At 31.8% G+C, this 13,487-nt stretch overlaps 1 protein-coding gene across 1 annotated transcript; it reads right to left on the bottom strand.

Moving 5' to 3' along the window:
- Window positions 1-1,079: 1,079 nt before the first annotated feature.
- Window positions 1,080-2,740, bottom strand: LOC123692834. The gene is made up of 2 exons (XM_045637665.1): window positions 2,497-2,740; window positions 1,080-1,962 (listed from the first exon to the last, which is right to left on the bottom strand). The coding sequence occupies exons 1-2, from the start codon at window positions 2,609-2,611 to the stop codon at window positions 1,739-1,741; spliced, it is 339 nt and encodes a 112-aa protein (XP_045493621.1). The 5' UTR covers window positions 2,612-2,740; the 3' UTR covers window positions 1,080-1,738.
- Window positions 2,741-13,487: the final 10,747 nt, after the last annotated feature.

The raw sequence follows: 13,487 nt of genomic DNA, 5'->3' as shown, positions 1-13,487 counted from the left end.
GTTAGTAAGGAAAAGAGACATGGCAAACTGCGGACCTGAACGCTGTTTCACCAAGACAACGCACCAGATCAAAAGCGTCAGTTGCGATGGCTGCCATTGAAAAATCGGCATTCGAAATGCTTGAACACCTACCCTATTTTTTAGATCTAGCTCCTTTTATCTCTTTCCTCGGTACAAGAAACACTTTCTTAGCAATAAATTATTTTAAGACGACAGCGAAGTGATGGCCGCGTGGAGGGGATTTTGTGGATGAAGTCAAAGTTTTTTTTTTAAGTTTAGGAAAAAAAAATTTGAAGTATATTTTCTAGTTAGAAGACTATCTAGAGAACTACATAATTATTATAACTCTAAAGACCTTGTTTAATATTGATTATCATTACTTTTGGATCAACCCATGTACATGGGATATTCGTATCTCATACTAAATGTATGGGAGGGTTTCAAGTTAATTTTTTAGATATTTCTCGTTTTATTTTTAAAAAATTATTATGGCCATTTTACTCATTAGGTTAAATACTTTCGATATCAGTTTAAAGTTTTTTGATATCTGTAATAGTTACGGAATAATCGCCTGTGCACACTTAACGATTACACCCTGTATAAAAATGAATCCCAAAATGTGTTGGTAAGCGCATAACTTGAGAACGGCTGAACCGATTTCGATAATTCTTTTTTTATTATATTCCTTGAAGTACGAGGATGGTTCTTATGTAGAGAAAACGTACATATGTACCACGGGCGAAGCCGGGGCGGACCTCTAGTAGTATATAATATTATAATCTGTGCTATGTAAAATACAGCTCCGATACCGTTTTGATAAAGTTACAATAATCTATCCATTCATCTTCACACACTTTCACATCTATAGGTAGGTAACTAAAGTAGAAGTAGCTTGGAATAAAATACGTAAATAATATGATATTTTTATTGTTTATTTATATCTTAAATCTAAAATAAATAAATAATTTATTGAAAATGAGTACTCATCACTTTATTGAAAATGAGTCTCATGAGTACTTAAATTCTAACAATGAAATAACTTAGAATATACATTGTATATTTGGCATTAGCTCCTTGATTACTACTTTAAAAACAACTTCAGCAAACTACCCTACAAAAAGTTTCGAATAACTTCCTTTCCATTTGTTTTTATATTTACATTATTTCAGTATTATATAAACGGGTATTTTTTTAAGTCAAGAAAAGATAAAACGCGTAGTACAATGGTGGTACAAAAATCACAATTTCGAATTCCGCATTTATGAAAACAGTAGATAAGTATTTAATTTTAAGTTTTATAGCATTAAAATGCTTTTTTAATTTTTATTTTTTTTTTAAGAATAAAAAATAGTTGCCTTTTAAGCACATAAAAAAGCATAAAACAGAAACACTGCGAGAAATTTGATTAGTGAGGTAGGATCACGATTGACCGAGAGGTCAGGCGTTGCCTGGTCACGGACGAATTCTACCTATACCCGTGGCCCTGTCGTTGATGCGGCTTGACGGAACACAGTGGGGTTTTGGTCGGTAGGAATCCGACATAACCCACGGCCCCTTCCCTGGAGACCATGGCTATCTATGCAAGATTTCCCCACTTAAAAAAAGAAAAGGGTACGGCGAAAGACGCTGCTTCGAATCCCGCTTCATGATCGTTTTTTTTCTATACACTACACTGTTAAAAAACGCAATTAAAATCCCATTTGCTTAATTCTAAAAGTATTCTAATCAAATAACCCTTTTAGCTTCTAATCCCATGACTCTCTCGCCTATACGGGCCGTAGCTATGATCATAATGCGGCCCGTACTCATGGTGTGGGTGATGATGGTGATGACTCTGCTCCTTCAGATAACTGATAAACCAGGTTAGGAAGTAGCCAGCCTTGTGGATCACCAGCCAGAAGATAAAAGCGTACACCAGCTTGAGAACGAAGAATTTTTTGAGCACCAGGTCCGCGATAAAAACTGCCAGATAAAAAAAAAGATACATTTAGGTATGCTATTAATATTGCTTATAGTTGACGCGAGTTTTAACATAAATTCTAAGTACCTACTAATAATAATATTAAGGTTCTTATAGAAAACGTGCTGAAAGTTTTGTCGAAACTTATCAATAAAAAACATTATCTAGACACATCAAACATCATCAAACATACATACACAATATTAGAAGAAAATATTTACTATATTATATTTTTAAATAAGTTATTAGATAGTATCTAAATATCAAATTCATTAACCATAAACACTTATACCTCTCGTCTTTTATTTTGGGATAAACATAATTCTCTCCTAATTTGCGTAAAATAGGGATATTATAATAATATTTTGTTCGTTTGATTCGCATTTTAGAAATCTAGTTCATCTCATTTCAAAAGCTCTTAGTTTTAATTAATTATCTGACTACATTCAGACGAGTTAATTAAATTAGGTAATTTAGTTTTTGAAGTAAAAAAGTTGCAAACTACCTACGTTCATCTTAATATAAATTTAACTTACCAAACAATGCAATTTTTTTCTTCTTTCCCCTTGGCTCGACATCGTTTTCGCTGACAGCTTCACAAACAATCACAGAATATAACAAAAATAACAGAATAGATCTCCTTGCCAGCATTTTGTTCCAAATTCAAAATATAGTACTTTTTAATAAATTAATTCGTATTTTTTTCTATCAAGCCAGGGTTAGTTGATTTTTTTTTAATAATGATTAAATTTCTATTCTTTTTCAGAGGTCGTGTCGTATATTTGAAAAGTAGGGACTGAATGGCAGAAATCAAATAGTGTCTTCGAAAGACTACGCATAGAGTGCTAATTAGAGAAAACTGCTTTCAGCAAATAAACACAATTATTGTATAATGTTTGTTAGTTGGCCGTGGCTAGCTTGATATGATATATAAACACTCATAAAAATCTATTTAGAACTTGTTATATAAAATCGATTGACTAACAATACCCGCCCTTTTCTATTTGTAACATAATATTATGACGTGGTTGTTGCATTTTTAACTAAATTCATACATATATTAAAATCTGCTAAGCTGATGCATAATATAATATACTTAATAGGTACATAATATTATCTACTAATTATGTAAATTTATGAATTTCCTAATAAAATTTGAATAAAACAAACTTTTTCCTACCAAAGACAAGTAAACACAAAAAATATCAGATACGGTATTAAAAACTAGAGATAACAAAATCTCAAATGATATCATTGTCACCAACGCATTCGATCAGTCGATCGAGTTCACTAAGATATGTACATAGCATTATGTTACATAATATATCGAATTCCTGATTGATGACAACATTGCTGATTTATTGCCAGCAAGGAGCTATAAGAATTATTTATTCAATCAATAAATTACACTACTTACACTGTATATAATATAATTAAAGTTTAATATAGTAATAGGGAAATTATTACAGTTTCAATAGAGGAATAGCATTATAAAATAATACGAGTCAATTAAAATATTGGATAGTCATGGGTCCTATTTATTATTAAATGCATGTCACGTATTTTTATGATTGTTTTAATGAATATGATATAGTTAGGTATTATAGAAATTGTGAACTTAAAGGAAGTTAAAGAAAGTTGTAGGTTCTCTTTAAAATATTATTTTCACTGTAATTATAAACTACGTAAACCAGACTTGAATTGGGCTTGAATGTTAAATCCAACATTCGCATTTATTGATATTGGTCTGTAGGCGGGAGCGCACATAATGATGTTGGGTGTTTTGTTTACTGTTCTAATCAATAAAATACTTAAATAAACATACAAACTTAAACAATACGATATTGTAACATATAATTTAATTTTAAGACTAGTGGTAGACAGCGTGGTATCTTAAGAACATTGGTATTTTTAAAGTCATCGATGAAAAGGTAAAAAAATGCAGTTTTTAATAGTTATTTTTGTATACCTGTGACTTACCTTTAGAAAGTACATAATATTATTTTTCCAATTGGACAGGACAAATTATTTAAAATCCGGAGTAAAAGAAAAACATTATAATTCCTTTATTGTGTAATATATAAATGTTTTTAATGTGGTGGGGCAAATTACATAGTTAAATAAATAAATAATTAATTACACAGAGCGAGCAGCCTCGCGAAGCATTTTCCGCGCGAGGCATCTTGGTCTACGTGGAATGTGGATGTGCCTCGTTCCAGGAAAGCGCGCGTACCACGGCTAGCCAACATACCCTTTTTGCAACAGAATACTTCATAGTATCTAAATTCTAAGTACTTAAAAGCACTTTAGTACTTTTGCCGCGTGCCAACCGCTAAAGTATAAGAAAGTTCGTACTTAAGAGTGGGCATAAAGCCAGAGAATTTCTAAAGTTATGGGCCCCGCCCTAGCGCGCCATGCCGCGCGCAATCATTCTTCCATCATACACGGCTCACCGTACTTACGTAAAGTTCATCGGACGCTAAATTAAACACAATATTCTTCGCGCGTTCAACGCGTATTTTCGGTAGTTAGTATACAGTGAAGTTGAAATCATGGCAAATTATGTAATATGATAATTTATTATTATTTTTTAATTTTTATTTATAATTATTGATGATAATCTATACGTATATAATAAAACAGTAAAAAAAGTGTATACGTATGTAATATATTCAAAAAAACGATATTAGGGAAACAGTATAGAGCACGAATCCGTAAAAAATTCTGTCTGTTTGTTTATGTCTGTTTGTTTGTATGATTTGAATGAATGTTAAATTGTTGTGTTTATACTTTATATTATATTTATTATATACTAGCTTTCCGCCCGCGGCATCGCCCGCGCAGTCAAAGAAAAACCCGCATAATTCCCGTTCCCGTGGGATTTCCGGGATAACACCTATCCTATGTCCATTCTCGGGTATCAAAATATCTCTATACCAAATTTTATGTAAATTGGTTCAGTAGGCGTGATTGAGAGTTACTTTCACATTTACAATATTAGTATAATATTAGTACAAGGTAAATTAGCTTGGAGAAATATTTGCATATCTAGTGGTGTGTATATTACTTAGATCTTAGAGCGCGTTTCCACTATAACGTTCAGGCCTATACAAAAATGTTTCGATATCCTTACATTACTATTTAATTTTATACTTATTCCTAGCAACACTCTGATTTTTGTTTTCAATAAAAACAAGTTTTTATTTGAAAGAAAATGGTTTTGACTTTATAAAAAAAAAATAATTATCATTCAATTTCACGTTCTTGAGCAAACGACAAAACGACTACCGTGAAACAATAAAATATCGTGTCCATAATAATTTGTTTCGTTATTAATATTTGACCATAATAATTGCGAAACAAAACAAATAAATAAATCGTCACTTGATAGTTGAAAGTGGAAACACGCACAAAACCAGAATAAACCATATAAACCAGTTTACGCTGTCCGCAGGTACCACGTGCAGTCCGTGAGTCGCTTGGTACCGTTAGAACATAAAGCACACATTTCATTCAAAAGTTATAATTATTACGTAATTGTTAAATTTTGTATTTGTTGATTGTTGTTATTATTTGTTATTATTGTTATAATATTTGTTGAAGTGTTTAATTTGTGTGTAAGTGTTGTAACTTTATATTGTTAATTGTTAATGTAAAAGTTATACGTATGTTAAATGTGCAAATATTAAAATAAAGTTTCATCTTTTTCAGAGGAGAAACACATATAGTTTAATTTAAAATCCCATATACAGGGTTATTTGTAAAACACCGGCAACCTCGCAGGACAAGATAGCTAACATCATAAGTAACATTTGTTCTACGACTTTTGGCTGTTGGCATAACGATATAAATTATTTTTAAATGATTTTTTAAGCTTTTATTGTACTCTCCTAACGTTTGTAAGTCTATGTTCTACTCATCATCGAAAGGACAACCGCGACGCGACGCCCCCTTTCCCCTCCCGTTCGCTTCTTGTTTACGTAATTTTTGTGATGCGCGTAGAGTTTATAATATTCAAACGGAAAATGAAATGAACATTTATTTTTTTATGAAAATAAAATCTAACAAAATATCAAAAGTCGTAGAACAATTATTAATGTTGTTACTTATGATGTAAGGTATCTTGTCCTGCGAGGTTGCTGGTGTTTTACAAGTAACCCTGTATATATAATAAAAACTAAAAATAAAATGTTGTTTTTTTTTATTTGCTGACCATACACTACTACAAACGCAAAAATTTAGCAAAATTAGAAAATCCCCGAATTTGCATTCGCGAGTGTATTCATACTTAGGGTTGCCAAACAGTATTCTACTGTTTTTCACTAAATTATACTTTTTACTGTTTAACAAATAAAAAGTATTTATACAAAAGACTGTTTTCAGCATCAAAGTGCAGACACATAATATAGACAGATATAATGTGTTACATTTAGACGCTCACAATTTTTTTTTATTTAGTCAGAGGGCACACACTACAATAAATACTGTTTAATATTTTTTTTTACACGGTCGTAAGAGACGCCATGGACAGAGACCGGTGGAGGCAAATCATCCGCTCCAGATGCAACCCTGATGCTGACCACGATCCTCAGACATGAGGGACCGACAAGAGAGAGAGAGAGACCTGAATAATGAATATACGTACTTTATTTCTTGTAAAAAAAGTTGGCAACCCTATTCATAGTGTTTGTTTATAATATAGGAGGCAAGGTCGCCGTCGCGTCGCGCGCAATTGCTGCTATCACCGTCGGTCGTCGCTTGAAACCGGCGCTCCAAAAATGGATATTCCATCTTTTGATTCACGCGCAGGACTGTCGCGAAATTTCTCTTATTGGATTTCGTATGTAGGCATTGTACTGAATGTTGTTTCATATGAGCGCAATCGAGAGCGCTCCGTTTCGCGTGTTACTTATGAATGATATATGTATTTTATTTGTAACTAGCGGTCCGCCCCGGCTTCGCCCGTACATATTTACGTTTTCTCTACATGAGAACCATCCTTCATCCTTCAAGGGATACAATAAAAAAAGAATTATCGAAATCGGTTCAGCCGTTCACACGTGATACCGTGAAAACGCGAAACGGGTTTCATTTTTATATATACAAATATTTAGACGAGTAAAGTTACTTATTTTATTTAATTTTACGATAGATTTCAAATAATGAGCAGGTATAACTTTATAATTTACTAGAGGTCCGCCCCGGCTTTGCCCGTGGTACATATGTATTTCGCAATAAAAGGTAGCCTATGTCCTTTCTCGGGTATCAAAATATCTCCATACCAAATTTCATGCAAATTGGTTCAGTAGTTTAGGCGTGATTGAGTAACAGACAGACAGACAGAGTTACTATCGCATTTATAATATTATAGTATGGATTATAATTATTTATGGGAGTTCACTGCACCAGTGATTATTATAATACAGATTGTGAATATATTATATTATATATATCTACTATTCACAACCTATTTACGTTATTTACTGGAACAACCATAGGAATCTACAAATAGGTAGTAGGTAATCATAGTAGTAATGGTAATAAGTAATAAATAAAAAAATATACTAGGTAAGTACATATAAATCTTTCTTGATTTTATTGATGTAACACTATGAATGAAATATTTGTATCCATATAATATATACCTATATATATGTTTGTATACCTAAGATCGTCGCGTCAATACTCAGCCCACGGAAACGAATTTATGCATTTGCATAAATTCGTGTGAGTGTGATTAGATATTACATATTTATGTAATATCTAAACTCACCTGCATAAAGTTTCTGAAATGAATCGAAAGTCGTATTTTTTTATTAATACATATTAATAAATAATAATTATTATTATTTATTATAAATAATAATTAGGTATTTATTAATATGATTACAATACTATACTTATCTTCGAAAATTAGTTAGATATCATTTAAATATGAATCTCTTTTAGTTCTCGTTTCTGAAGTTTCAATGTTCTTTTGTTGTTTACCATTTTCAAAAAAACAATATTGAAACAATATTATTAAAAAATCGGCGCGCGGCACAGCAATTTAAGCATGGTCTACTCGTCTCAACGGAGCGATAGCGTCTGATGTATGAAATAGAATTATGTTTGAAGCTCCTAGAACGTGCGATGCAAGATGATTTCTTGCGTAATTAAAAATATAGTAAGCGCCAAAAGTGTTTTATCGTGATTAAATCAAAACTAAAAGTAATTAGACAAAAGTGGTATAACAAAGTTCTCACAAATGTTTCAATATAATTGTTTATGAAAAAAATAACATAATAGGCATAACCATGTCAAGTAAAAAACGTCAAAGTGTGAAATTTAGAGGTAACTTCGTGAATTATTTCTATCGAGTCAATTTCAATATTTTATGTTTTTGATCAATCAGGATAATCGAAAATATCATCAAGTTTTACATATATTTTATTTTTTATATTTGGTCTTGAATATAACACGTATCAACTAAATGTTGATTGGTGATTTGACTTTAGTCGCGTTCTTAAGTAACTTAATAGTTATCTGTCTCTTGTCTATTTATGATACTTAATAATAATTCAAGACTTTTGAATGAATTCTAAATCCGATTATTAATTTTATTATTAACCCACATTTTAACCCGTCGCGGTTGTTTCGATTTTCGAACACTATAGGTACATGTAGTAGTGACGTTTAAAATCCTAGTCTTATCCATACTAACTTTACATATGCGAAAGTAACTCTGTCTGTCTGTTACTCAATCACGTCTAATACTGAACCAATTTTCATGAAATTTAGTATGGAGATATTTTGATACCCGAAAAAGTACATAGGCTACTTTTTATCCCGGGAAAATAATGCAATCCCGGAAATCCCACGGGAACGGGAACTATGCGGGTTTTTCTTTGACTGTGTGGAAAGCTAGTTAGGTGGAAAGCTAGTTTTTTTAATAAATGTACTATGTACACTCGCGTTAAATTAAACTCAAGAAAATGATAAAAATTTACTCCATTGTACTGAAACCATTTTGAAACCCAGTTTCATCGTTCAAATGAGAAAAAATGCTAAAGCGCATTGCATGTGGACAATGCATGAACTGGACTCAAAATTCTCCCATTTAAAGAATGTAACTAGATCACTATGAACTTCTTTAAAAGTAACTTTTTAAAATAAATGCAAATATTAAAATGTATTCAAAAGTATAATAATTATAGCAGAGATTGCTTGCGTTTACTTATTGTTTATTATAATTAAACAAAATTTTATCTTCAAATAAGGCCAATGCGATAAGCTGAATACAGGAATATATTCCTGACTTAAACTATCTATTCGTATCATCGTAAACGTTAGCAATAATACGGACTAATAGAATTTTAAAGTTGCACTGCAGTGGTAATACTTTAAAAGTCTCATAAGGCTAAAATGGGCTGGTACGTGATATGTAATTCAGTAGGGAAATAAATTAGGATTTTGGTACCACAATAGTTCCCGGGAGATTTACACGGAGTCTGGCAACTGCAGACAGTATTCCCGGGATAGCCATGTGAAAACTGCAATTTTGTAAAGCTAGCTTTAATTTTAGAGTAATTTTTTTACCTATTTCGTCTATGTCTTATGAACTTACAATTTTACGTTGTGTGATTGTATTATCTTTAAAATTTGCATGCAAGTGTAATAGTATAATATGCTTAAAAATAATCCAATAATAATTTTGTAAAATGTTTCCTTGTTTAGTTAATGTAGTCAGTTCATCTGTAGATATGTTTTATTTCATATTTATGTTGGTTATCTGTGTGAGCTTATTTGATTGAGTAGCACAGAGAATTTTCGAACCATTCTAATCATCCCCTTTTGTATAATTCTATAAACTATATTCTACAAACCCTTTCAGCTCTCCTACCTCCTTAACAATGTAACTACGATTTATACTATGATGTGACGCCAAGAATAGGCCCTTAAGATATCACTCAGTTCATTAACATATTCAAATAGGGCTCGCCACGTGCGAGGCGCTCCACAAACAGTCTCGAAGTGAATACGAACGCGACATTTTAACGTATAAAAATTCCGGGAACGTACCGAATTACGGGAACGCGACGGCGGGAGCGTTGTTTACGCACTGTGATTCGATATCTAAAGAATAATATACATATTTATCGGAATATACTACATGCTACACTAATGATACTTCATTATTTAACTCGGCGTTTTTATTCTTATAAAAATTCTAATCAAACAGTGTTTTATTTAATTTATTTGTTGTAGTAAAAAAAGTGGAAATATTAAAAACATGTGCGCTATCACATAAAAATACCTAAACTTATATTTTGAACTTCACACCAAAGCACTAAAGGAACATTTATTATGAATTAAACTAAATTAAAGGCAATTTTTTAAAGATATTAGATAAAATTTAGCTCACTAAAAGCAATCATTACAACTTACCAAAAATACCCAAGTCATCTTCTTCACCAAAGTCTTCTTAACTTATCTGTATGATATAACCTAGAAAAGTTTTCTCTGCATAAACTCGAACTCAAACTCAATTTATTTATTCAATTAGACTTCTTCCAGAAGCACTTTTGAATCGTCATTAGATTTTTAAATTTACCACCATACCATAGTGTGCAAACTGTAAAGGTGATATTTTTAAAGTCAGGTTAACTCAAAAGCTAGAAATCACGCCATCCTTTTGGTTGAGGCAAGTAATCGGATAACCCGACTATTGCGGACCCGCTGAGCGCAACTACATGAAAATTCAATAACTTCATATTCAGAACTGATTACGGATTTGGAGATAGTTTTTAAAAAAGTTGCCTTAACTTCAATCGTAAGTGCGTATTTGTGTTTTATTCTCGCTTCCCCCGTGAGCAATTTGATGACTCTACCAAAACATTACTTTTGTAGAGTTTATATTTTCATCTCTGCGTAAATTTATATAATTATTTTACCGTAATATTTTGATGCAGATATTCATATCCATAGAAACTTTACTGGTTATCAATTTTACTGGTTATCCATATATTATATTATAACAACATTGTACATATTCTATGGATTATTCAAAAGCCGAATGGATAAATAAAAGAAACTGGTACTGATTTCTATACTTTGGTACTATAGTATAATCTGTACTACAGGTAACATCATAATACCCTAAGAAGTGGTATAAAAATACTACTACCTATATACTACAATTTGGATATCTTAGATTGAATATTTATTTATATGTATCGTTAGTGCAAATAATCTGAACATGTATTATTTGGCTTACATGCACTATTCCAATTGTCAGCAAAATCCAAAAACAGGCCTTTATTTTACTCAAGATCAGGAAATAAAAAGGAAAATTGTACAGTTTAAACTCTCATCTTTGTTAGTCCAACAATGAGTTACCATGTATAAAAAGAAATCTGAATTTAAGCGTATTTTAAAACACGCCTAGTCACATAAAAAAATATGACTATCAGTTTTTCTAAGTCTTCACGTAACCAAAGAGATAAGGAATTAGGAAAGGAAAAAATAAATCGAAGTGATGGCTTGTGACCCAGATACTTTCAAGTCTGAGTCCTCTAAGTCTCAAATATTGTGTTACAAGTATTTTTCTTATATCTGATTCGAAATGTAAATTTTCATGTTTTTCAGAAATCGATTCTCTGCCAAGTTAAGGACGCTGTCACAAATCTGCGTTACTCAAATTTAGGTATCTAACGTCGCCACGTGGTTCGCGGGAACATCGCGCTCACGTAAACATAGCGCATTCCATTTTATAGACCATCTTCATACTTGATATTATTTTTTTTTATATTTTTATTGAAATTGATTCCAGAAGATTACTGGGAACTTTAAAAATTCATTTTGTTACTATTATTAGTAGGTACGATCCTTATAAGTATTTTAGTGTATTCAACCAACTTAAAAAAGTGTGACTATTTTACAACAATTTGAATATGAATTGTATTATTGTATACAATATCGAAGCTTTTTAAGAAATGTATAAAATACTTTTTTAAGAATTATTATCATACATAATATTATATGTTACCGGCAATATATTAAACCCGGCATTGTAAGCAATTCTTAGTAAATGTATGTTATTCCGAGAAACAGTCGGAATGAAATAAATTAAATTCGTTACCACACATTCACATTACCTATCTTTAAATATGAACTTTTCCTAAGTAGCAAACACATTTGCAAATGTGGGTGGTTTTTGGGGTAGCTATTAACCAATATGAGGTCAAAACTAAAATCCAAGATGGCACCGACGAAAATTTGAAATCTTTTCGTCATGGGTGTCATTTTCAAGGAGTTGGAGTGGCTATTAAATAAGTATTAATCAATATGAGGTCAAATCTAAAATCCAAAATGGCGCCGACGACAATTTGACATCATTTCGTCACGGGTGTCATTTTCATGGTTTTTGGGGTAGCTATTAACCAATATGAGGTCAAAACTAAAATCCAAGATGGCGCCGACAAAAATTTTATATATTTTCTTCATGGGTGTCATTTTCATGGTTATTGGGGTAGCTATTAACGAATATGAGGTCAAAACTAAAATCCAAGATGGCGCCGACGAAAATTTTACATCTTTTCGACATGGGTGTCATTTTCATGGTTTTTGGGGTAGCTATTAACCAATATGAGGTCAAAACTAAAATCGAAGATGGCGCCGACGAAAATTTTACATCATTTCGTCACGGGTGTCATTTTCATGGTTATTGGGGTAGCTATTAACGAATATGAGGTCAAAACTAAAATCCAAGATGGCGCCGACGAAAATTTTACATATTTTCGTCATGGGTGTCATTTTCATGGTTTTTGGGGTATCTATTAACCAATATGAGGTCAAAACTAAAATCCAAGATGGTGTCGACGAAACTTTACATCTTTTCGGCATGGGTGTCATTTTCAAGGTTTTTGAGACAGCTATTACCAAATCCCCAATGTAACCGTCGATAATTAGGTATATTTTTCTTACTCCTTTAAAGTAAACTTAGATAAAATAACAAAAACGTTAACAACCACAGTTTTGTAGAAAGTCTTAAAAAAAACAATTTTAAAGAACATTGAAATGCATATTTAGAAATTTAATATAAAACGCAACTCTGTGGCAATCATGTTAATATTCTGACAGATATTAGTAACTTTAAATATATTCTTTAAATATATTCGCTAAACTTTATTTAAAATAAAGTTTATCTAAAACATTTAAACGAAGAGAATAAAATAAAAAAGAACGTGTGTGCCGAGAAAACGTGTCAGGAGTGAAACTTCTTTGGCGAGATTCATAGATACCAAAATCGCCGCCTTGCTCCATAACGCGACAGTATTACCATGACGCGATCTTGAAATTCGACGACCATCTTGGATTTTAGTTTTGACCTCATATTCGTTAATAGCTACCCCAAAAACCATGAAAATGACACCCATCACGAAAAATGTCAAATTTTCGTCAGCGCCATCTTGGATTATAGTTTTGACCTCATATTCGTTAATAGCTATCCCAAAAACCATGAAAATGACACCCATGATGAAAAGAT

The sequence above is a fragment of the Colias croceus genome, chromosome 1, assembly GCF_905220415.1.
Source record: "Colias croceus chromosome 1, ilColCroc2.1".
Classification (NCBI taxonomy): domain Eukaryota; kingdom Metazoa; phylum Arthropoda; class Insecta; order Lepidoptera; family Pieridae; genus Colias; species Colias croceus.
This window is presented reverse-complemented; position numbering and strand designations above follow the sequence as displayed.